Source organism: Equus asinus, chromosome 9 (assembly GCF_041296235.1).
Source record: "Equus asinus isolate D_3611 breed Donkey chromosome 9, EquAss-T2T_v2, whole genome shotgun sequence".
Lineage (NCBI taxonomy): Eukaryota > Metazoa > Chordata > Mammalia > Perissodactyla > Equidae > Equus > Equus asinus.
In genome coordinates this window covers 29,463,049-29,489,237 of record NC_091798.1, presented here as the reverse complement: position 1 = coordinate 29,489,237, position 26,189 = coordinate 29,463,049, and the positions used below count along the sequence as shown (strand labels likewise).

Here is a 26,189-nt window from a genome sequence, read left to right as displayed (position 1 = left end):
GCATCCCCTGCTCTGGCCCCTCGTGTATCCCCAAGTGACTCCAGGGTGCCCAAGGGACCTGTGCGGGTCCAGTGGCCCTCACCCAGGGCTGGGTGAGTGAAACAGAGAGGAGACGTGGGACATGCCCGGGGACCTGCCATCCACTCACCATCGTGTTCCTGGTGCGGCTGCCACTCTCTGGTGGTGAATTCTGGTCATCGGTGGGGACCACTTCAAATTCAGAGGAGGAGCCCTGTGCAGAAAGGGGGGAAGAGGCTGCCTGAGATGAAAACTCCTGGCCCCTCCCCTGAGGCCCCGCAGCTGAGAGCAGCGAGGGGGCAGAGAATGGAAGGACCAAAGCCCTCTCACATCCGAATCACTCGGGCAGCCCCTGCGTGCGGAGGCTGGGCTCACGGGGCAGTTACACTTCATTTCATGTGAGACCACAAAGCAGGAGTCCCAGGCTGCCTGCGGCCCACTGTGTAATATGATGTCATGTCCTTTTTGCGGCCAGTTTCCCCATCTGTAAAACGGAGATGTTGACCAGCTGACCTTGAACTGCTAGCACTTCAGGATTGTATTTTTCTTAAAGGCCTTGCACTTTTAAAAGATTTTCGTGAACTCCATTATTTCTCAAAGCAACCCACGGAGCAGTCAGAGGGTTACATCCCCTGTAGACAGATGAGGAAACTGAGGGAACATCGTTAGTTAAGGCAAAAGTAGGGACTGTACCCAAGCAGTGCAAACCCAACACCCCTGCTACAGCACCAGAGCCGTCTCCCAGGCCAGGGCTCACGGGCTGGTCGCCTGGAGAACACACAGTTGGTATGGCTACTGCCAAGTGGTCCTGTGCCAGCCTTGCCGACCCTGTCCCGGAGGTCCCAGAGGAGCAGACTGATCTGGGATAAGTCCCAAAGATGTGCCAACAAATCTGGAGAGACTTCTTCAGGATTCACCCAAATCCAGGGTGGCCAAGGACACCCAGACGTTCTCACATCTCTCAGCCATTGCAAGCAAAGGTACTGGTTTTCAACCAATGGATAGGCCAATGGGCCCTCTGAACCAGCAAGTGGCTCTGGGATTGCTATTAAACCTGGTCTACAAAGACTATGCCAGCCTTCCTTCGTCCACGAAAGGGCAGACGGATGGGAGAATCTCTGTGCTCAGTTTCTGCTGAGCCTCATGGCCGCCAAGAACCCAGCTCTGGATCTTGACCCTGCCTTAGAAACTCCCGTTGACCTCTACCTTCCCTCAGTGTTTGCGTGACCTTGGAAAATGCTCTTCTCTCTCTGGACCTGATCTGTAGGATGAAGATGCTAAACGATATGATCACTTGGGTCCCTTCCAGTCTTAGGAGACCAAGCAAAACTTCTCATGGCAAATCTCTAGAAGACAGTTCCCAAGCCCCCTTTGAGATGTGAGTTCCACGTCACAGCCATCTGTTTTCCGAGCACTGTGCTCAGTCAACATTACACATCAGTTAACATTGCACAACTTAGTAAACGGGAGAATTCCCTGTGCACACAAGGGTCTTCCTGGTAAGTTTTAACTATGACCTTCCTTTGAAAACGGGGAAACCAAGGCCCCAAAGAGATTGAGATCAACTTGCCCAATATCACCCAGCAAGTTAGAACTCAGGCTTCTTGACCCCACCCCTCTCTCTTCACATTCCTGGATCTGCCAACAGGACCTTAAAGTCCAGGCAACCTTCAGCTGCGACTGCAAATGCAACTTACGCTGGATGGAGGTTTCTGGACTGGCTCTGGCTTCTCGTTGGGGTGTGCGGGGTCAGCGGGGGGTGCTGGGACGTCTGCATCCTTTTCTAGAGAATTGAGAAAAACATGGGTGAGCAGCAGGGAAAGGGGACCATCTCCTGGAGGACAGCCCTGGCCAGAAGGGTTCTCCCACAGAGTTCCCGACTTGAGTCTGGGCAAATGGGAGGAGGTCCCACGGGGCCAGAGAGCCTGGGAAAACAACTGGCCGTGGAAGGATGGGGACAGAACCTGGGCAGAAAGACTACCTTCCCTGGACTTGCCGGGAAAATCCCAAGGTGGCCGCTGCTCCTTGCTACCCTGGACCTGCCTCAGTGATGACAGGGATGACAATTTACAATTAACGAAGTGTTTTTATAATATTTTTTATCTCAGTGGATGCTCATGACAGCTCTGTATCCCCATTTTAAAGATAAGGAAACTGAGGTGTGGAAAGGTCACCACCTGGCTCACAGTCACAGAGTCAGGAACTGCAAAACCAGGACTCAGACTTGGCTCTCCCTCCCCCACCTCCTTGGGCTCTAGCCTGGCACCAATCTGGGACTCAGAAGACACTGCTGAAGGGACAAGTGGTGGCTGACTACGCCCCCTGACTGCAGCACAGATGACTCAGACATCATCACTTTCCTCCATTTGTCCATTCAGCACATGGAACCACCAGCCAAATGGAAGGCTGGCGCACTGGCCTGGGCCGGGACCGCAGGCGGGGCTGCAGCAGGAGGCAACCTTAGCCCCAGGGGTGGGGACCGCTTCCCTCCACTTCCCACCTTGCCCTGGACTTGGAGATGCGCCACAGGAATGCATGGTGACCACACACAAGACTTTAACCCTTAGTCACAGTCAATGTTCTCCTGTAATACGCAGCATATATGCAACCTCACATCTGAAATACATAGCAGCAGGCAAGTCCAGCTTCTTCCATGGGTCTCAGCTTCCCCAAATGTAATATGGAAGGAGGGGGCCAGACCAGAGAGCTTCTGATTCCTTTGCCAGCTCTGCATAAACCAAAGTAGCTGCCTGGAGCCCTGGGCCTGGCACATAGTAGCTGCTCATCAAATATCTGCTGAATAAATATGCTGACAAAGATCCCGGAGCCACCTCTCAGGTGCAGTGGACAGTTGTGATCTACCACCAGTGTCTGCCAGGGCCTCAGGGGTGCTGAGTCACCAGCCATTTTTGGACAAGATTATTTTGAAGTCCCTTCCAAACCTGACCTTCTCGGGATTCTGTAGCCAAAACATGATTGGGAGGATGGTCTGTGGCCTAAGGATAAACGAGGGAGATGTGGATTTCTGAGTAGGAAGGGAGAAGGTCCCCTGTTAAGGGTGTGGAGAGCCAGGAGTGCGGGGAAAAGTAGAAGACAACCCGGGCCCCACGTACCTGTGAGCTCAGCCAGGTGGTCGAAGGAGGCCAAAGACGGAGACGGAGGTGGGAGCAGCTCACCGTCCTTGACCAGCTCCTCTGCCTTCTGCCGCAGCCTGGATGCTTCCATCTGAGACTCTTCCAGAAGCTCCCCTGGGGACACAGAGGGGAAAGCAGGAGCGAGAGGAATCGCTCAGCTCAGTGCACTGCTGCTCCCAGCCCCGCGCCCTAAGCCTGCTTCTGCCTGGCTCTCTGGGCCCTGGGCTTCGGTGCCACCATCGCCTTGTGGGCTGAGTGGGACACACATCATTCTAGCTCCCTGCCAGAAACAGGCCAGATAAGGAAGTGGGCCCTGCAGTCAGGGAAAAAGGAGTGTAGGGGAATCTAGAACAAACTCCTGGCCCCCAGCACCCTTTTCTGGCCCCACTCCCACCACACCTGGCCGAGGACTCCATAGAAAGCCAGGGGCTCTGTTAGGCCTACGATCATGGCATCCTGGGGTACCCACAGCCTACACCCCACAGTCAGGGCTTGCCTCCAGGGAGGAGACCCTCCATAATACCGCCCCTCGGGGCCTCAGTTTTCCTTTTCCGACAGGTGGGGAAGGGGAAACTCCAGCCTCCCTCCCCCGTCTGCCATCCAAGCAGAGATCTGCCAGGCAAGGAGAAAGTATTTGGAAAATCGGGGAGTTGTGCTCGTCCCCAAAGCCTGAGACCAGAGAAGGTGGAGCAAGACAAAGGAGTAGTTGTAGGAGCTTGGAGGAAAGAGAGCCCTCTGGATGGGGACATCAACAATGCCTCACACGGAGGAGACGGCATCTGAGCTGGGTGCTGACGGAGGGGCGACTCAGTCACATGGAGGCGAGTAGGCTTGCTCTAGGCCATGTGACAGCTGGAGCAAAAGCCCGGGAAGGAGAACCAAGGGACCGCCCCCCCCCCCCCCCCCCCGTTTCCATGTCCACAAACGGGGTCTTCCAGCTCCCTCTCTCCAGCTCCGTGCCTCCTTCTTGGCCCCTTACAGTATTCTGAGTCCTGTCATCGCGGTTCTGGGGTGCTGGGGATTCAGGGCTGGGAAAGGGCCCACCACGCTACAGAAGAGCATGAAGACCCAGCTGCAGGGCAGGTGCCAATGTGGGACCGGGAGGGACAGAGGGATGCTGGGGCAGAGGCCCACGTGGCCGGCGCTGCAGGGACAAGGCCTGCGGGAGAGTGCACGGTCTGCTTTACCTAACATCTTTATCCCTTGCATTTTTTCCTTCAGTCGGGAATTCTCCTCCACTAGGCGCTCAAAAGCCGCCGACGCCTCTCCCGGAGGCACGCTGCCCCCAGGGTCGTAGATCCGGTATGGTCCTCTCCCTTCCATGAGGGTGGCTCAGCCCCTGGAGTGGTGCCCACCTGGCTGTAAGGACAACAGCAATATATCAGGGGGCTGGCCGGGCCATTGAGGCATCCTAGTCAATCAGTGCCCCAGAAGGCAGTCCCCACAACCCAGAAGAGAACACAGCACTTCAGGCTGGTCTGTCCACCGTACAGCAGAGCAGGACAGTCACCTCCTTTGATCGGGACACTCTGCCTCTATTAATGCAACCTAAGAATGGCATCAATTTCTTTTAACAGCCTCACTGCACTGCTGGTTCATTTGGAACAGCAATCAACTGTGAGGTGCAATGTGGAGTACAGGAAGAGCACTGAACTGGGAGTCAAAAAACTTGAGTTCATGGAGCCAACCCAGTGGCGTAGGGGTTAAGTTCGCATGCTCCGTTTTGGCAGCCCAGGGTTTACGGATTCAGATCCCGGGTACAGACCTACACACTGCTTGTCAAGTCATGCTGTAGTGGCCTCCCATACACAAAAAATAGAGGAAGATGGCACAGATGTTAGCTCAGTGACAACCATCCTCACCAAAAAAATAAATGAAACAAGTTGAGTTCATATCCTGTCGACGGGGTCCCAAAGGAGAGGGATGCTGGCTCACTGCATCCTCAGCACCCAGCATGGTATTAACTGTGACATGAATGCCCAATAAACACTGACTTAATGAATAAAAGGTCTATCCATCAACTCACTGTGGGATCGTGCAGCCCCTTCCCCTCTCTGAGGAGGGGAAATGAAAGCCTTACACTCAATCAGTGATCTCTACAGTGAAATGCTCGTGCCCTAAGGGATACGCAAGTCAATCCAATCCAAAGTTCCATGTACATGCACATTACCTTTTTTAAAAGAAAGAAGAGGAGGAAAAACCCTGACTGTGTTTAATAAACTAATCGACACTGCCACCCTCCTCCTTCAGTCTCACATCATGTAGGGTCTGTCCCTTCCGGTTTTAATGAACAGAAGAATTTTCCATCGAACCACGACCTACCCGTGCTGCAGGTGTTCTGCATTAGTCTGTTCAATCTCATCTGCTTTATTTCATTTGAAATTACTCTGTGAAGTGACTTCAGAATCCTAGTTCTGTGACTTTGCAGAGCAACTTCTTTCTTGCACTCACTCCTTCATTCATCCAACAATTATTTATTGGGCATCTACTCTGTGCTGGGTCCTAGTCTAGGTGCTTGGAAATTATCATCAAACAAAACAGACATGAACCTCTGATGGAGCTTACAGATGGATAGGTGGGTAAACACAGTATTAGGGGTGATGAAACCATCTATGGACAAAAATTAAGCAGGAAAGTTTGAGGCCGGGACTTTCATTTTAGCAGAGACCTGAAGGAGGAGAGGGAACTAGCCACACAGATATCTGGAGGAAGACTATTATAGGAAGAGGGGACAGTAAGTGCAAAGGCCCTGAGGCTGAAAAACTGATCCAGCTTCCAGCCCTACAAAGAGCTCGCCAACACGAAAGAGCTCCAAAGGCCTCCACCGGGGACCTCAGAAGGACTTAGTCACCACCCCCAGGGCAAAAACTGTTTGTCAGGAATCCTCAAAGGCCCTTCGAGGACCCACACAGAGCTCACTGAGAGAAAAGAGTGAAAAAGGACTAATAACCACAGCCACCATTCCTTCAACATCTGCTTGCCAGACACTGCATTAAACGCTTCGGAAGCATCCCTTCAGCTAAGCTGCACGACAACCCCAAGATCCATACTTAGTTATGCTCATTTGATAAGGGAGGCTCAGCGAGGTTACGTAACTCAGCCAGGGTTACAGCACTCCCCTCTTCTCCACTGTTTCACTTTCCATGGTTTCAGTTACCCGCAGTCAACCACAGTTCAAAAACATTAAACGGAAAATTCCAAAAACAAACAACTCATGAGTTTTCAATTGTGCACCGTTCCGAGTAGTGTGATGAAATCCCACACCGTCCGCTCCATCCTGCCCGGGACGTGAACCCTCCCTGGGCCCAGCATCCACGCTGTGTACGCCACCTGCCTGTGAGTCCCCGCAGTGGTCTTGGTTATCAGATTGACCGTCGCAGTATCACAGAGCCTGTGTTCAAGTCACCCTTAGTTTACTGAATAATGGCCCCAAAGCACAAGAGTAGTGATGCTGGCGATTCGGATATGCCAAAGAGAAGCTGTAAGGTGCTTCCTTTAAGTGAAAAGGAGAAAGTTCTTGACCTAATAAGGAAAGAAAAAAAATCATACGCTGAGGTTGCTAAGATCTACGGTAAGAATGAATCTTCTATTCATGAAATTGTGAAGAAGAAAAACAGAAATTCACGCTAGTTTTGCTGGCACACCTCAAACACGTAACTACTACTGGAAAAAACACAGTATACATAGGGCTCGGTACTATCTGTGGTTTCAGGCATCCACCAGGGGGTCTTGGAAGGTGTCCCCTGCGGATAAGCGGGGACTACTGGACACAGTCAGCACGAGAGAGCCAAGACGCAAACGCAGCCCTGCCTGCCTGAGAAAGCTGAGCGAACCCCCTGCCAGACTCTCACAGCTCCCCAATCAAGACTCAGGCCGGAGCGGCAGATGGTGGGTTCAAGCCCGTTTGCAGGGGGACGCCAGGCTAGGGGCCCTCTCTGGACTGTCCCCCCCGCCCCGGTAGCACAAGAAATAACAGGGATTTTGCCCTGAAGGTCCCCATTACTGGCCCCTGCCACCATCTCCTCCTACTTCTCTAACATTCCATTCAGGATGATTCTAGACAGTTGAGTGCAGTCTGAGTCCAGAGTGTACTCTCACAGGACCACTGAGCTGGACACACTGAGGTATGCCCCTCTCTCCCCCTCACTTATTTGCCCTTATGGGATGACGTGGGCCAGAAAGAAAAACACCGTTCCGGCAAGCAGGGCCCCTCCCCCAAAGACTGACAAACAGAAGATGAACAACACTTCGACACCCACACCCTCTGGGCCCCATGGAGGAAAGGACAGCTGTCCACCTGCCGACACAAGTCATCACTCAGCTTCCCAGGGGGACTTGTTTGTACCTTGAAAGGTCAACGTTACACAGCAGAGCAACCAGGCACTGGAGTGTTCAGCAGATCAAGACACAGTGGGGGTAAAGCACTTGGCACAAAGACTGGCACACAGCAAGGTGCTCAAAAACGCTGGGAGACATGGCGGGGGTCCTTCCTCTGTGCTCCCCCCTCTCCTCATGTGCCTCCCCAGCAAAGCACTGACTGCCAGGTACAGTACGGAGTGTGCTTGACTGGTGTGACCGTTTGCGCACGGGACTGAGAGTTTCCTGGAGGGAGGAGCGTGCTTTAGTCATCTCTGTCACCAGCACAGGTCTGGCACTTGGAAGGCGAGCCACGACTGAGGGCTGAATCAAGTTCACAAACAGGGAGAGCGAGAGCTGGAAGGAGCTTGCAGCCACCTTTGGTGATAGTGGCAGCAGGAGTCCTGGTTCCTGCTCAGCACTCCACATTCACCCTAACAGAACTCACGGTTGACATTGTGTGATGAGTGAGACATGTTTTTACTCCACATCTTGCTTGCCCAGTAGATTAGAAACTCCATGAGAGCAGGGGCCGAGTCCATCTTGTCTCCTAAGGTCTATTCAGAGTGGTCCAGAATGGAGCCTCAATAAACCTCTAATCAGAGCAGAAAGGCAGAGAGGACCAGGAGGCCCTGCCTCTGCTCCTGCCTCCAGAGAGGCCAGATGCAAACATCCCAAGAGCCTGGCCGGGACCTGCTGACCAGGGGCACTCTGGACGACCATACACTTCTAGGATCAGGGCTGGCACAGCCATGCTCCCTCAGAGATGCCCAGATGTAAGCCAAGTGCAGAGCAGGATGCAGGACACAGGAACTGAAACCCATCTCCACATCCTCCAAACCACGAAACGCTCAGGCTCACCCTCAGCCCTGGGGAGCCACCAGGGAAGCAGGGTCAGCGGAAGCAAAAGAGGGGCAGGCAGGGCATGCTCCTCGACTCCAGCCTCGCTGGGCAGAGCCCGGGGGCGGGGGAGAGAATAGGCTGCCGGGGGGTGGGCAGAGGGAGCCCAGACGAAACAGTCTACTGTGCGAAAACCCTCTCTGGAGATCAGAGGAGCCACCCAAGGGACAGCCTGGGCTTCTGGAGGAAAGAAACACCAAGAGAGAAATGGGGAATTTCCGCGTCTGCTGACCTCATGCCCAGATGGCCATCGGCAGTTCCAAGATGACTGCTGGGCAGATGGGAACTCTCCTCCCGGTCAGTTTGGTTTGTATAACCTTTCCTGGAGAGGGGAATCATTCCCAGGATGACAGAGCCGCACAGGAATCTCCAAGGGCAACCAGGCGAGTCCCCGTCACCAGGCGTTCAGAGGCTCTGAACGAGGGGCTGCGTCGCTCCCCTGACCCCCAGGCTGCCGGCGCATTTCCCGTCCATCCATCAAAGGCCACCGAGCGTGTGTGCAAAGGTGAAAGGAGCCGTGGGCCGGGCTGCACGGGGCAATGCCGGATCAGCACCTAGGCATCCTGGGGCATGAGCTCATCGGACTCTCCCTCATTGTGTGAGGGCACTGAGTCAGGGCCCAGAGCACAAAGACCAAGGTCACACAAAAAATCAGGATGGAGCTGGAACCAGAAGGTCCCTGCGCTCTCTCCAGTCTGCCCACTGCCCCCGCCCTCCATTTATACTCCTGCGTCTGGATCCCACTGCATAGTAGAGGCCCCCACTCTCCTGCCTTGTTCCTGCGAGGTCTGGCCATCTCCAGCTGGGCCCAGTTCTAGCAGCTGCAGATCAGCAGGGGACCCACCAGCAGTGGGACACCAACCCACCTTCCCAAAACAGAAAGAGCCGGTGGTGAAGAGGCAGCGAACTCAGTCCTTGTTCCAGAACAAGAGCTCAGCTGAGGAGGGCCTCCCCGAGGGGCCTGGCAGCGCCTGCAGGAACCAGAGAGGCTCGGTTTGGGGGCAGAAGGGGGCACACAGAGTGTGAAGACGGAAGTGATGCTGTTTTAACGGAGGGAGCTGTCAGCCTAAAAGAGGAGGAGCTGGTGGTGTGACACAGAGACAGACGAGCAGCTAAGGGGGTCTGAGGAGGGTGGGAGCGTGGGCCCAAATCAAAGCCTCCACTGGAGAAGACCGCTGAAAAAGGCTAGATTCGGAGTTAAATTTACATTCCAGCCTCTGCACTGAAATGCTTCGCCCACCTGAGGCCGTCTTGAGATTAGCCACGTGCTAACTAGGGGGGCTCCCAGGCCCCCCACATGATATGGATTTGCATAGCCAGCAACATTTGCAAAATACCTAGTAGTTTCTCAAGCATTGTTTTTCTGTCTGATTGTCACACAGCCTTGGGAAGAAGGCAGGGCTGATGTCTGTTTGACAGATGAGGAAACTGAGGCCCACCTGGGAACTTAATCAGCCCGATCTAATGCCACTGGGCACTGGCTGCATCCTGGGGCGAGCTATACCCTGCACCCCTGGGAGAAGCGAAGTTCTCCCTGCCCCACAGGGAAAAGCACGAGCCGATTGCTGGTCTTGGAAGTCGGGAGGGAGGTCATGGCAGCCAACGGCCACCTCCTCAGGCAGAGGCAGGGGCTGCCAGGGATGCTGGTGGGTAGGGGTGATGGAAGGGTGAAGGGAAGGCTTTCCAGGAAGGAAAGCACAGGACAGAAAGTGAGAAGTCCTGGCCTCTACTCTGCTGCCCGCTCTCATGGCCACGGGCGAGCCCATCCGCTCCCTGCACCTCAGTTCCCTCGTGCGCGAAGCGAGGAGCCTGGACTGGAGAGAAACCAGCTGATGTCTTACAGCTGGCCTAAGGACCGGCAGAGACCAAGCCCCAGGAGCCAGCAGCCTGCCAAGCAAAGAGAGAGGATGGGGCACACTGGAGATGAGACAGCCTAGGAGTTGGGAAGTAATAACGGTCGAAACAGGACGGGCTCTACAGTGAGGCCTGCAGGCCCGTGGCCCTGAGTGGGAGCCCCCCTTCTCTGTGGCCCCTGGGGGGCCTCACCAGCACTTGCCTCACCCTAGTCCCAGCTCTGCCCACCCCTGCAGGCTGTGTGATCCTGGACCAGTCCCTCCCCTTTCCTGAGCCTCAGCTGCCTCATCTGCAGAACAGGAATAATAACAGAACCTACCTGGTGTCAGATTAAAGAAATGAGATGAAACAATACGTATGCAGTTGGAAAGGGGTTCTCAGTTTCTACTTCCTGATTATTTGATTTATTTAATGAGAAGAGTATTCATTTTATAATAATATTTCAATACCACTAATAATAATGGGTGTATAGTACCAAGCTAAGTACCCAACACACAGCAGGTTCTTAGTAGAAAGTTGAGGCAGCCCCATGACCGCGCCCAGCTGAGCTAAGGGCCAAGTCTCCCCCTCACATAGTCCCTCTTTCAACAGAGTTTTTAGGTTCCTCACTAAGCTAGGCCGTGGCATCCACTTAATTTCTGGTAACTGCAAATAACCGTGAAGCAGGGACACGGGTATACCAACACGGCTCGTGAAGATGGAGCTACAGGCAGCCCACGGACCACAGGACCACACTTATGAAAGACCGGCAATCCTCGGAGCCTCATTTTCCTCGACCGTACACGGAAATAGCCTGCAATTCCCCCAAGGATCAGAAGAAGCGAGGCGGCACAAGAGCACCTCGCAAACGAAGCAAGATCTGTCCACGTTCACGGGTTACGATGATGACCTCCAGTCCTCCCCACCCCCTCACAGTCAGGGAACTGTGGCCCCAGGGCCATCCACCCAGGGGCAGCCTGCGGCCTCTTGAGGACTGTCAGCAAAGACACAGCACTGACTTTAGACGGCGCGTACCCAGGGAGCCCACCCGGCATCCTTGCCAGCGAGGAGCCAAGGACTTAGTCTTTGCAACCACTTGGGTAATGAAGAGGCTGCAGGCGAGGCTACGCTGTGAGGAACTGGGGCTCAGGACTCGGGGGATGTAGTCAAGCCCTCAGTTTCCTAAAAGGAGGGGTTTGCAACAATAGTAATAATATAACATAGTAGGGTAGGCTAGACAATAGCAACAATATAACACAGTAGGGTAGACTAGACAATCTTCAAGGCCCCGTCTAGTTCTAACATTGCAGAACTTGCCAGTTACAGTCACCCCTTTCTAGAACCTTCTGACCTGGAGGGGTTACTCTCCCCAGCTCCAATCCATCCTAACAGCCGGGTGGACTTCCCTGATCCATTAGACTTCCCACAGTGCTATCAGGGCTGCTGTTGCCCCGTCAAGAGCAGTCAGAAACCCCAACGATGTCTGCAGCCCTTTGCCGGGTCCTGCCCTCCTCCCTGACACGCACCCAGACTCCAGCCAGCCTGAGGGCTGTGTCCCTCAGACACGGCACACATCTCCCCCGTGTCCCCTCCCTCCCCTCCCCTCCACTGACTCCCCACAGAGGGAGCCCACTGCCGCCACTCAGCCTCCAAGACTCAGGCTCCACACCACTGGCCTGGGGATAAAGAGGGGTGGACCAGAGCCCTCAGCTGGCTGGAACAACTGCGAAAGAAGGCCAGGCAGCATCTAACTAAAGCTGGGAGAGGGCCTGACAGCTGTTAAGTGCTACCACATGCCAAGCACTGGGCTGCATCTTTACGCGTATGACCTCATTTTCTTCTCACCACACAGAGATAAAAATTAGTATCCCTATTTTCTAGCAAGGAAACCAGTCCTCTAGGATAGACAGCATTATCTCTATTTTTCAGATGAGGAAGCAGACTCAGAGACGTTAAGTCACTTGCCTAAGGACACACAGCTGGTTAGTGGCAGAATCCACCCTCGACCTATCAGACTCCACCACCAGTGCCCTTTCCACTGGCCGGCACTGCCTGAGAGGCAACAGGCTGCAGCTCAGGGGAGGAAACCAGCCCAGCTGTCTGGCTCTCTGGACCTTGACCCCAAGTTCCCAGGGCCTGCCTCCACATGTCTCTAACTTTGTATGCAGCCAGGTCAGTGTGCCCCGATCGCCTGCTGTCACCAGGGCTTAGAATCTCAGGCTGGAAGGAAGCTCAGGGGAAATTCAGGCCTGTGCAATCCAGTCCCCAGGGGACTACCGTTGACCAGCTTCAGTGACCAGGAGCTCAGCAACTTCCTCCCCAAGGAGCCTCCCTGGGCAGCCAGCACTGGCTGGAGTTGGGCTACTCCCAGTTCTGCTTCCACTTCCCCCGCTCTGCTCTCTGGGGTCCCCAGAATAAGGAACAAGATGCCCCTCTGCTCTGTCTCAGCCCTGAGGAGATCTGGAGGCGGCAGCGTTCTCCGGTGGCTGACGGCCCTTGTTCCTTGCACTGCTCCTCACAGGGACTGCTTCCAGACCCCTGCCCAGCCGCCCCCTCAGCCCTCCACCCCACCCACCTGTAGCTGGTCCTGAAACTGGACACAACACTTCAGGTGTGGTTTGCCTGACCAAACAGCGGAACTTTCACCTCTACCCTCATTTCTATTGATGTAACCTTGGATATACTGGCTTTTCTTATAGCTGGGTCACCCGCAGTAAAGAGTGTCCTTCCTCAATGATGTCAAAACCGGCTTGTATGCCTCAGTGGCTGAGAACAAAGTTCTCTCATAGAAAAGTATGCTTGAGGAGGTTTCAATTATCTAAAGGGCCAGAGGTAACTGACTGATTCAATAACCTCCTATCTAAGAATCTAGAAATCTTTGCCTCACTGTACACAGGGGCTGGACAAAGATATGCACTGCCACATGCTTTGCAACAGCAAAAATGTCCTGAATGTCCATCAAGAGAGGATTGGCTTAATGAACTATAGTATTCGATGGAATACCATGCAGCCATCAAAAAGAATGGAGCAACAGAAAGATACCCACAAAATATCTCTAAAGGAAAAAAGCAAAATATAGATTTATATGTGTAAGAGGATGCTACTTTTTTAAACAAAACCACACAACTACATATATATGTGTGTGTGTGTGTGTTTGTATGTATGTGCGTATATACACATATATATATATATAATCTTAAGTGTGTATTAAAAAAAAAAGTTCTGGGGGCCAGACCCATGGCCCAGTGGTTAAGCTCACTTAACTGGGCTTTGGCGGCCAAGGGTTTTGCCAGTTCAAATCCTGGGCGCAGACATGCTCAACAAGCCATGCTGAGACGGCATCCTACATACCACAACTAGAGGGACCCACAACTAAAAATACACAACTACGTACCGGGGGGCTTTGGGGAAAAAAAGAAAAAAATAAAATCTTTAAAAAAAGGTCTGGAAAAGTACACACCAAACCGTCCCTAGTAGACAGCTCTAGAGAAGGACTTGGGACAGGGTACCGGAATCAAAAGAAACTTCTATTTTACCTGCAATTGTTTAACTCTTTACAAGGGAAACCTGTAACTGTAGAGGAGAGTTTCAACCTGGAACCTGCCGGAAAGGATCCGCCTTCAGGAAGGTCAGGGCTGGCCTTGAGGTGACCAAGGCAGGAAGAGAAGCAGCGGACTTTGGATGACCCCCTCAGCAGGGAACAAGTGCGAGGCTTCCCGCCCACTGCCCGTGGGTCCTCACACCAGGCCTCACCCCTGCTCTGCTGGAGAGGCAGTCGAGTCCAGACAGGTACAGAGCTTGGCTCAAGGCCGCAGAGCTCCCAAGGGACAAAGCAGAACCCCCAGCTAATCATCACATCACTGGTCCCCGCCCTGTGCTCCCCACTGCCAACAGCTCCTAAGAAGGGCTGAGAAGGCAGCTCAAGCAATGCCAGCCCACGTCCCTTCTGCCCCTGCACGCCCCTGCTCGGCTCCTGGGCTCCACGGGGCACACACTCATGCCTAGAAGCCTGGCTTCCCTCCCAGCAGCTGGCACCTCACTTAGCCCAGGGGCAGTGCCTCAACTCTCAGCTACAGGGACAAAGGGCACTAGGCCCAACCTTGGGACAAAAGGGATGGGTGACTCGACTGTCCCCAGTATGCCCAAAGCTGGTTTATCGGATGAAGGGTTTCTCCAACCTTGTACTCCCCACTCCAAGGGGGAAGAAGACAACTTTTGAGAATTCCTCTTATGCCAAATATGATGGAAAGACGGTTTAATGGGTTCAAATCCTGGCTCTGCTCCCTCGCCAGGTGACCCTGAGCAGGTCTCACTGTCCTTCCTTCTCCCTACAGAAATGCTGTGAGGACCAACTAGAAACCGTAGAGCTCTCTGTGGACCTTCAAGTGCTCCCCCAACAGGAGCCATAATGGTTGTCAGTGATAACGCTGGGAAGGGGACGGCTGGAATTGGGTAGGACCACTCAGATAAATGCCAAAGATGTCTTGTTTTAACAGCAAAGGCTGGAAACTACCTAATGAAGAAGAAAATGAATAAATATATTGGGGCAATTTCATGCCAGGGAATACTACACAGCCATGAAAAACGGACTGAACCAGAGGTAGAGATATAAACATGGATGAATCTCACAAATATAATACCAAGGCAAAACACGCAAGTTGCAGAAGAATACAGACAGTATGACAGCATTTAAATAATAATTTAAAACATACAAAACAATATTACATATCGTTTAGAGATGCATATATTTAAAATAAAACTAGAGAAATGCAAGAGAATAAACTCTAAATTCAGACCACTTGTTACTTCTGGAGGGGAGCAGAGGGGGAAATTTCAGTACACAGGCAAAGTGTTATTTCTTAAGCCAGATGGGTGGATGCCCAGGTGTCTGCATGTTACCCTCTACGTCTGAAGGATTCCTTCATATTTTCTAAAAGTCAGTGTTGCCATCCTCAGACTCCTGTTCCTCTTCCCAGGGGCTGGGATGGGGGGTAGCACTTGCAGAGGGAGAAGTGGGGGTGTGGAGGGACCAGGGCTCCTCAGATCGCTGACGGAGCTGGCCACGATGGAGGCACAGGGCCACAGTCTGCGGGCCAGTGCAGAGCGGGGAGTGCACTCTCCAGTGTGGGTGGAGACCAAACCAGAGGCCCCTGACTCATGGGACACCCCCCACGCCCGCCCTAAAAATACCAGCTCTGGCCTCTGAGTATGACTCCTTGGTGACACGAGTCCCACAGCACCCCCCGCCCGCCCCCGCACACACATCTGCCTAGGCCGGCCGGTTTGTCCACCCCATAGCTGCTCAAGAACACAGTCAATGCTCTCAGGGGAGGTCCTCGGGGAGAGAAGAGTTCAGCCCTGCTGGGGGACAGCCCTCAGACCAAGAGCCCACTGCTCCTCAGGCCAGTCACCAGCTCCTATGGCAAGAGTGATTGTCCTTGGCCAGTCAGAGGGGAAAACATCCAGCACTTCCTGCAACTGGCTGGCCTTGCTGGCTGCCACGGTCTGTCTCTGGGGGGGTGGGGAGCTCTGCTCCCCACAGAAGAGGAGCTTCCCCCTGCTTCCCTCTACCTTCCACCTGCAACTCTCCAGAGGGCCCCAGACACCCTCCTGTCAAAGAGAGATGCGGAAAGGAGGGCAGGCACAGTGGGCAGGCAGGTGCAGCAGCGGCAGGCTGGAAGGTGGGCACAGAAAGGCCTGGCTCGCGGGAGGAGATCAGAAACTGCCGGAGCCAGAGAGAGGGTGGCCCAACCCCTGGGCTGCAGAGTTCTTAGAGCTGGACGAGAACACCGGTCAGACGCCAGCCAATGCAGGCCCTTCATTTTGCAGCTGGGTCACCAAAGCCAGCAAAGGGAGAGATCTGCTCAAGGCCACCTGGGACAGTAGTGACACCAAGGGCAGGCAAACCTGGGTCTCCTGGTGGCCAGGTGCGCACTCTTTTTAACGACACCACACTCCTGCCCTCTCTCTCTCCTTCCCCTTGGATGCACACCCTCCAAGTGGTCAGGTGAGCAATGAGGGGAAAAAGAGGAGGAGAGAAAGGAAGAACCCGTTGGTACCCAGGTGAGGCAGGCCCCCAAAAGCGAGCCATCAGTAACATCACGGGAAGGGGGTGTCTGCAAGCAGAGACCTCCCTGACTCTGGGCGTGGGGGCCAAGCAGGGGCTGGGGAGCTGGAGGCTGCTGAGGGAATTCGGGCCAGAGGTCCTCTGAGCCCTTCCCACATAGAAGCTTCCACTATTCCAAACAGGGACGGAAAGATGTCCTAGATAAAGCAAAGGGCGACGCATCCAGAGAGGACACAGCATGGTCCACCACAGCAGAGGGTTAAAGGCAAGTCATCCCAAAGCACGGAACGTCAGAGCATCCTCCTCATCTCCTACTGAAATCCTCTCGATATCCTCGTGAGTGTCATCATTAACAAGATCAGCCGCTAGCATTTACTGACCCCTTACCCAGCTCGGCCGGCCGGCGCTGAGCGAGTGCCTGACTGTCTCACTGACTCGCACCACGCCAGAAGGCAGCACCAGCACAGACTCTCACAGATGAGGAAGCAGGGGCAGCACCCACCCAGGTGCGCCAAACTCGAAAGCATGCGTTCCACACAGGGTCTCTCAAAGAGCGGCCGGCCAGCAGCAGCAGCATCGCCACCACCCACCGGAGCAGACGCTCAGGGGGGCGCAGCAACCTGTCGAACGATCCCCCAGGTGATCCTGATGCACGCTTCACTTTGCCAACCAAGTGCTCTAAACACTTCCCAGTGCGGCAGGCCAACAGGGAAAAATCGACACTTCTCTGCCTGGTAGAGACGCTTCTCAGATCCTCACCCCAAATCCTCTGCTCAGTCTACTAAGTTCCAGAAGGGGCTGAGGCCCTGCTCTGCATCTCATCATCTTTCTAGGGCCTGCCTTGATGTCACCCCCTCCAGAAGCCCCCTAACTACCTGGCACCCCCAAACTGCTCTGCACTCCAGTCAGATCGACTGCCGGGCACTTGCGGGCACTCAAGGCCTTTCCGATAGCGCTCCCCACACATCCCTCCCCATACCAGTACAAGGTCCTGGAGGGCAGAGCCAGCTCCTCACGCAGCTGCACAGCAGCTGCGCATCACGCCACTCTGGACAGCACCGGGCCGTCAGAAATGTTCGCTGACTATCAGAAGGGGAAAAAATGCCTCGGGGAGCAAGTTCTGGTTCTCATCCTGACTCTGCCCCTACCTCTCTGGGATAAGCGCCTTCCCATCTCTGGGCCTCAGTTTCCTCACCTGTGAAATGCACCGTTATCTACTTTCTTCTATTATCCATTGAACAAGCCCAGGAGAGCCTGACCCCAGACACCCTTATCCAGTATCAGGGCTGCACAGGCGAAGACTAAGAGCTCTCTCACCCATCTATTCCAGGAAAAGAGAGAGACAACAAACAAGTAAACACTAAAAATTACCATATGCCAGACACTAAATTCTATACCTATACTTTCTCATTCGCAAACAAGATTTCAGAGCATGACGAATGTATAAAAAAAGTACAATAGTAATATGACAGAAAGTGAAAAAAGGGGCTACTTTGCATAGAAAGGTCAGGGAAGGCCCCTCCGAGGAGGTGACATTTGAGCTGAGACTTGACTGATAAGGAAGAACCAGCCATGGAAATAGCTGGGGAAAAGTGTTCCAGGCAGAAGGAACAGCACATACAAAGGCGTCAAGGCAAGACCAAGCTTGGCACATTGGAGGGGAAAAAAAGCAAGCTGCCATGGCCAAATCACAGTGAGCGCAGGAGTGAGTAGTACCCAGGGGTACCCAGAGAGGGAGATAGATGGCCGACCTCCTACAATTCGGAGGTGCTCAAATCAGGTCGGCCCGACCCAACCCAGGACATCCGGGCCCCGAGTCACAGGCAGCACTGGGGGTAAGGGTATGAGTCAGACCCCATGGCTTCCTGGGGCCCCAAAGGACCTGGTGTGGGCATAGGGGCAGGTACCAATCCTCAGCATGAGTGCCACGCCATACCCACGGGACACCTGGGGGGGGGAACAGGGTCACATAAGTCGTAGAACACCGGACACACACAGCTGCAGCCTCCAGAGGGCCATGATCAAGTGCTTCCGTGAAGTGCCAGTCTCTGATCCCATTATGTCCCCAGGACAGAAGCCTTGGTCAGTGGAAAGGGAACAGGGCCCAGGGTTCAAGGCTTACTAGTCTTGGACAAGTCTTCACCTTTCTGAGGCTCAGTTTCCTCATCTGAAGCTACTAACAGTGACTATCTCCTGGGGCTGTTGAAAAGGTTAAAGGAGATACTGAAAGTAAAGCACTGTGCCTGGCAAACAGTAAGTGTTCGTAAACGTAAGCTGTTATTATTACTAGTATTGGTTTCTCACTGCCTCACTTCCCTCTGCTATAGAATAGAAATATTAATACATCACAGGATTGCTATGAGTTTGTACTAATAAATACTCCAATATTCATTGTGCAATATTCATTGTCGGGAATAAAAAAAAAATTTGAGAATACCCTTTCCTGACCTCTCATCAGATGCCGAATTCCCCTCGACCATACCCCATTGTTTGGAAAATGAGTAAGTGCTGATTGAATTCCACTTTGACTGTAAAATAAAAATGATGCATTAGGAATCCACAGATTTCCCTGCACTGTCATTCTGCAAGGGGGTGGGGACGGATGTTGCTGATTCTTCTGCATCATCCACAAAAGTCCCCCCCAACCAAAACACAATCTCTCACCTAGTCACACAAAATTCCCACCCACTCCCATACACAATTAGTGAACGTATAATGCAATCGCTTCCATACACACCATTACACACACATGCACACCAATGTTCGACAGTAGAAAATTCACCCATATGTAGAAAGTCCACACCCAAAATCGCTGCCAACAACTCACTACAGCTACCCTGCACACGGCACACAAATGTTGTCTCCAACAGTGTGCAAAATATGGTCAACACAAACCGTATAGCCACATACTGAACTCCGGAGCCAAATGCCAGGGTTCAGCACCTCGGTTTCCTAAACTGTAAAATGGGGATGATGATAATACCACTACTCCTTTTGAGCATGGGTGTGATAACTAAATGAGTCTAAGACATGTAAAGAGTTTTGATCAACACTTGGAAAGCGCCCAATAAGAGTTATTTTCCTCATCATCGCATGTGCACACTGCTTCCAAAACTGGTCTCGCACACTGTAAACAGACCCATGCCCGCACACTCCTCCGACCCGCTGGGCTGCACGCTATGCACACCGCCTGCACGCCGCTCCTAGACGTGCTCGCTCACGCAGTGCGCACGCGCGCCCACCGCCCTCCCCGCCTGGCAGGGATTCCCCGCACCGCCCGGCCGCCCGGGGAGGCGCCTCGCGCCCGGGATCTCGAGCGCCGGGACCACCTGCCCAGGCCTGACCTCCCACCCGGCGGCCGGTCACTGCCGAGGCTCTGAAAGGCCCGGTCCCCGACTCCCGTCCTCTCGCTCCATCCCCGCTCCGGCCGGGCCGGCTTACCTGAGGGTGGGGGCCCTGGGGGACAGCGCCGCGCTGTCCGCGTCCAGCCCGGGGTCCAGGGACACGGTAGTGGCCCGGGCCAGGCTCTGGCTCGGCGGTGCTCAGCGGCTGGGGCAGGGGGACAGGGTAGGAGACAAGGAAGTGCCAGGGGCCGGGCCGCCCCACCCCTGGGAAAGTCCCCGGTGATTGACAGGCCGCCCGCCCAATCGCATCGCGCCCTCCCGGCGGTCCCGCGGCCGCCAGGGAGGGACGGAGAGAGGTAAACAGCGGCCGCCGGATGGCCCGGCCTTAGAGCCGGCCCGGTGGCCACGGGGATCTCGTCCCGCAAGCCGCCCCCTCGGCGGCCTTCGCGTCGGCCGGGGACCTCCCCGGGTCCGGGCAGCCCCGCGCCGGAAGCCCCGGGCCTCGGAATGAGGCTGGGGCCACCCCGACAGCCGGAATTTCAGAACGGGGACGAGCCGCAGAGACCACCCCACCCCTTCCGAGCGCGGAGGGGCACACAGGCCGAGCGGGGAGGGACTTGCCAGCAGGCACGTAAGCGTTTGGAGCAGAGCCAGAGCTCCGGCTCGGCGCCCCAGAGTTCCGTCCAGGGCTTTCCTGGACTTCTGAGCAGAGCTCGTAGAAATTCCGAGCCGAAAGGACCCTTAAACAAGCTTATCGTTACGGCTGATTTCTTTTTGCTTACGTACAGCCCCAGCCATTGCAAGCACTTTGCACGCATCACTTTAATTCGCGCAGCCACCCTAATGAGATGAGTTTATCCCCCTTTTTACCATAAGTAAATTAATATACGCGGCACAGAGAGGTTAGATGACCTCAGTAAGTGGCCCAGTCAAGATTCAAAGCCACGTAGGCAAATCCTGGCCTGCCTCCTACCCTGCCTCCCTGTATGTGGGCCAGATGGTCCAAACAGGCAGCTTCCCAGACCCACAAGGAGCAAGAACTTGGTTTAAAGTTGGGAACACTTTTTTTTTTCCTTTTTAAGCCCATCATTTTATTTAAAAGAGGGTAAGTTTTAATTTCAAAAAGTGGAAGGGCCTAACCTTGAAATAAAAGACAGCGCTTTAAATTGGGTAAATACAGCTTTATGAAAAACCTTTTGCAAAAGCCTCATTTCCCAGAAACTGATGAAAACTTAGTCGTTGACAGGCCCTCTTCCTCGGAAAGGATTTGGGGAGCTATTTCATACAGGCCCTCATTTTACAGGAGAGATCCGTCAATCAACTGTGACTGTGTGTGAAAACACACAACACACACACACACACACACACACACGCCTGCCCAACTATATGCCTAGTCCAAGGATTCTCCTTTCAGGCTTTGTGACATCCTGGGATGCCTTCAATTACTACAAACGTGTTACCAAATTCTCAAAAGAATATTAATTCTAGCTCATTTGAATTATGAAAATAAGTACACATATACCCTGATTTTGAAGAGACGGAGGGAGACAGGGCTGCAAACACCAAACAAATTACCACTGAGTGTTACCAACGGGGCAGGGTACAGGGAGATTAGAATCTTGGCCCTGTTTATTCAGCAGCTCTGAGGCATCACCTCTACACAGTAGGTCCCCCCAAACCGGTTTTCTTCCTGTTCTTCCTCTGTACTTCCCAATTTGCCTCTTCCTAGAATGTCCTCTTCATAATCCCAACCCAAGTCTTCTCATGAACACTGAAATTTACTTTAAAAAATGAGTTGTCTCCAGATGTTTGCATTTTGTTTCCAAACTTTGTCAACTGTTTTTATAAAATGTCTGTGCCTTAGAGAGCTAGGCAAATAGTTCCATTCTCCAAAGTGCCAGATGACTCCTAGGTAGGCTTGTTGGACAATGCTCTAGTATGACATAAAAAGGTCACACAGTCATCTTTTTGCCTGCTTTCTTACTTTTGGATAACTTTTCTTAATAATTACAATGCGTGAGAAAACACTTCTCTTCGAAGCCGTGACTGTGCCCACCCCTTCCGTCCTTTTAAGTCTTAGTTTGACTTCAGAACATCCTACTGTGTTAGAGGCCACAGAGACCATTGATAACAATCCCCTATGTAAACTGAGGCCTCAGTGTAGCAACCGACTTGTTCAATACCACACACACTGGCTGGTACAACCAGGGTTGGAACCCAGGACCTTGGCTGCCAGTCATATGTGCTCTTTCCACTGCACCATGTTGTCTTTACAATGTCATGATTTTTCTTACTTTCTCACAGAAACTCAACACTCATTATGAGCAGAGGTTATGGAGCTAACTGATGGGGTTCTGATACCTTCTCAACCACTTACTACCTAAGTGGCTTCTCTAAGCCTCACTTCCTCTCTGAAAAATGGAGATAATAATTGTACCTACCCCTCAGGTGATCGTGAGAGTAAAGGAGAAAATGCAAGTAAAGCTCAAAGCTTGGCACACAGTAGCATTCAAGAAATGACAGTAGTATCATTAGTAGACGTGGATTACATGCATTGGGCAGAACTTCACTTTTAAACCCAGAAATGCAGCCTCCCAGGTTCCATCCCACCGTCCACATCCTCTATGGAAACCTAGACTCTGGGGGCCTGGCAGGGTGGGAAACAGGCCCCCAGCCGGGCATCCCCTGCCATCCCCAGATCTGGAAGGAGATTCACAAGCTAGGAAGCTGGGCCCGACGCTGAGAGCTGAGTGACTCAGGCAGCTGGGGACCTCTTGCCCTTCCAGATTGGTGACAAGCACCAAGCAAGGCCCCACCAGGGAGGAGAATCAAAAGGCCTGTGTTTTGTTTTATTTTGTTTTGTTTTCAAGCACGCAACTTTGCTCCCTACTCCCTCCCCCTCTACCATGTCCACCAAGGCTGCTCCAGAGTCAGACCTAAATCCACATTTCAGGGAAATAAAAAAGACACCAAAAAACCCACCTATAACTGAATGAGCTCTAAATCAAGTGCCTAAAGAGGAGTGGAGGCTGCATATTAAAAACATTAAAAGGTAACATTTATGGAGTATTTGCTGTGTGCTAGGCCTGACTTTTACATAACATATCTCCCAACCACCCTCTGAGGTCAGTACCACTATCATCCCCATTTCACAGATGGAACTGGGGCTTTGAGGGGTTTGATCATTTGCACAAGGTCTTCTTCAGCAGCAGGTAAGGGGAGGATGAAGACCCAGGCTCTGAAACTCTGAATGCTCTTAAGCATTACGCTATGGAGTCTTGCCAGCTAGCAAGACGTAGAACTCAAAATACCAGTCCCTAAAAGTCATTAGAAAGGATCAAACCCAGGCTTTTCCTTGTAGAGATGAAGCCACTGAGGGCCAGAGAGGGCCAGGGGCTTGCCAGAGGGAGGTCTTAAAGCGAGTTTGCAAGTAGCACTCGGGACTAGAACCCAGAGCACTATTTCCACAGCCGGCACTGGTGGGCAATGGAGATCCTAAAGCGAGCAAGCACGTGCCTCTCTCCATCAGCTGAATTAGGGAGTCAGGGCCTTGGCTGGGGGTAAATGAAACTCAGGGGGAGCAGCTCCTGGATTAGGAAAAGAGCAATCCTGGGCCTGGGTCCCTTCCTTTGATCTGGTCGCCCGTCTCCATAGCCTGAGGCAATCTCGGGAATGTAAAACCCTACAACCCTATGGTGGATTCTAGGTGGTTTTCAGCGTTGGGTGTGTGTGTTTATGAGAGCGAGATTTCCGTGATAGTTAAATGAGAATTGCGTGTCAAGCACATGATGTTGACTGAAATTGTACTAGGTAATCATATTTTTTGGTAAGGAGTAAATAAGTGAACAGAGTTTACAGTCCCCGCTTCCCACCCCCAGCCAGAGAAGGTATTTTTAATTCTCCCTACCTCCCTCCCAAATAAATGCAGGAGGGAAGGCTACGAGGGCAGTAAGATATCCATAACCTTTCACATCCATCTGGCACCTTCAGGTGAATTAGACCATATAATACGCACCATTTGCCCCTCCTCCAAGAGGCCTGTTGGGTAAGGGTTGGGGCGTGGGCTCGAGTCAGACCTGGGCAGATCACAGCCCAGCCACTTATACCTCGTGATGGCTCTCTGCCTGTTTCCTCCTCAATAACATGAAGGCCAGAACAGTGCCCAATGCACAGAGTAGAGAGAACGAAATGCCACAGTGCCTGGCATCATTGAAAGGCAACAATGATAATTTTGATCACCAGCCCCGTAGGGTGGGCAGGGTTGTTTATCTCCTCTTTCCAGCGAGGCCCCCAGGGCTCGGAGCTGTGGAGGAACTTGCCCTAGACCTCACAAAGTGTTCTCAGAGGCACCGGGCCTAGAAGGCATTCCTCCTACTTGTTCTCTAGGGTCTTTCCTGGATTCCTCTCTCTCTCCATCCCAAATGTTTCCCCTGCGTTCCTGGGCCTGCCTGTTACTCTAGGGTTTCTAGGGCACCGCTGGAGGAGAGGAAAGGGCACAGTGACACTTGGGGAAATTCCCGGCCTCCAGCATACGCAGCCTAGCCAGGCCCCTCCCACAGCTCCTAGGAGCCCCAGGCCTCCCTGTCTCCAGGTCAGGGTGTCAAGCCAGATATGGGTTTGGGTCCAAACTTGCTGCTTGTCATTCTCCTGAAAGAGGGAAGAGGTCTGCCAGGCCGGGCCCAGCCCTTGAAGGAGGCAGACCCATGGGAACCAGAGCATTTCCTAATCCTGGGAAGCCCTGACAGAGCCCTGAGAGCACTCCTCCGTCAGCCTCACCCCACGTCCTCTCTCAGGCTCCCTCTTCTAGGGCCCCTCCCGCGTCTCCTTCCATTATTCTCCAGCCCAGAAGCCACTACGACAGTGACTTGGCCTCCACTCCTTGCCCATCCTAGCCAGGGACTTCCCTGGGCTGGGCCTCTGACCAGCTTTGGAAAATGTGGACTGTTTGTGATCAAAGAGGTGGCCGCATCAGCACTATCTGCCAGCCCTTCACCCACTCCTAGTGCCTCGGGCTCTCCGTTAAAGAAAGGTCCAGCAGCCCTGGGAGTCAAGCAGGTGGGAGAGTGCTCCAGAAATCCATTTGCTCCAGTGCTAAGGAGGGTCCCACCTTCCATCCTGTTGCCAAGGGAGGCTGGGGGAGACTCCCACCTGGTCTCTTCCTGTCTAGCTTTAGATGGCTAAAGGGCCCAACACACACCCACACACTCAGCCTCAAAAACTCACACACATTCACATCATGACCCAGACACTCACAGACACCCACAGACACACTCACATAAACACGCTCGCAAACCTTGGCTCACACGGACAGACACACATACACCTCCGTAGGTCTGACACACGTTCACAAACACGGACACTCGTTCTCACACACAGAAACACATCCGCATTCACGCTGGCAAACCTACTCCCTTTTCTTGGGGGAAGGATAAGACAAAAATAGACCTTTCTTACCCTTTGGAAAAACTAGAGGCGACTAGAGAGAAAAAGACTGGCTGTAAAGGCAGGGCAAGAAGAGGAGGGCAGGAAGAGGAAATAAGAAATGGAGGGAGAGAGGCAAGAGGAGAATGAGGCCAGGCAAGGAGGGAGAGAGGCCCCGAGCTCAAGCCCTGGGTTGGGGGCCAGGGAGCTGGGCGGGGAGGCAGCTGACCCCAGCTGGCAGGAAAGCGGGAGGCCCGGTGGCTCTTGGCCCAGAGCTGGGAGGGTCTGGTGGCTCCGGCCCCCTTGTGCAACAAGCCCTTCCCCTGTCCTGGGCTGGGTCACTCACCTGGGAAGGCCAGGAGGAGACGAGGGTGCATGCGGGCGGGGGCCGCGGCCTTGTGAAGGCTCCTCAGCTGCTGTGCTTCTGCAGGAAGGAGGGCTGGGCTGGGCTGACTTTTAGGCAGGAGGGGAATTCCCCGAGATGGAGGAGCCAGCCGCCAGGCAGCCCCACAAGGCCCAGCTGAGGCCCCATCCCGCCCCCTGGCAGAGCACAGGGCCCTTTGTCAGTTCCCCACCTGTCACTTCCCAGACTGACTGTCGCTTGTGTGAATTCCAGGGAGGGGAGGGGGCTCTGGGGACAAGCTGGAAGCCTGATGATTCTGGGGTTGCCCTGGTAACTGGCCCAGGGGCCACCTGGCCTGCCCACCCTACGCCACCCCTGGGTTCTCCCAAGGACCTCTATTTCTTCCTTTGCCTGAGTTGGGGGATTCCAGCGCCCAGAGTCCTGAGGAAATTGCCAGATGGCCAGCCCACATCCTCCTGCCCCGTTCCTATCCATCTGTTTCCACTTAGTCTCCACGGAACCTCCACAGGGAAGGAAAAGCCCCCTCCTTTCCTCTGTGCTGGGTCTCATTTGGATGTCAGCCTACCTGCCAGGGACCAGCCCAGCTCTGCACTAGCCACCTGGTGCTTGGAGCCTTCCTTCCCCATCCTGAGCCTCAGTGATCCCCTCCTGTAAAATGGGATAATGAGCCCGGCTTTGCCTGCCTCCTGCGATAGTAATTAAAATAAAATGAGGGTTTGCGGACATCCTTTGTCAACTATTGACTCCTTTAC

At 53.5% G+C, this 26,189-nt stretch overlaps 1 protein-coding gene across 18 annotated transcripts in view; it reads right to left on the bottom strand.

The window, feature by feature from the left end:
- Positions 1-25,838, bottom strand: part of TNIP1 (TNFAIP3 interacting protein 1) — a 50,968-nt gene extending 25,130 nt beyond the window's left edge. For 3 of the 18 annotated variants that reach the window (XM_070518033.1, XM_070518037.1, XM_070518035.1), the window contains exons 1-5: positions 19,750-19,928; positions 4,340-4,511; positions 3,132-3,266; positions 1,716-1,801; positions 149-232 (exon numbers count right to left, since the gene is read on the bottom strand). In XM_070518033.1, coding sequence (XP_070374134.1) covers positions 149-232; positions 1,716-1,801; positions 3,132-3,266; positions 4,340-4,475 — 441 coding nt within the window. In that variant the 5' untranslated portion in view covers positions 4,476-4,511; positions 19,750-19,928. Of the gene's footprint in view, positions 1-148; positions 233-1,715; positions 1,802-3,131; positions 3,267-4,339; positions 4,512-19,749; positions 20,412-25,419 lie in introns of those variants that run through there. The other 15 variants (XM_070518034.1, XM_044777788.2, XM_070518038.1 and 12 more) reach the window with 13 other exon arrangements.
- Positions 25,839-26,189: the final 351 nt, after the last annotated feature.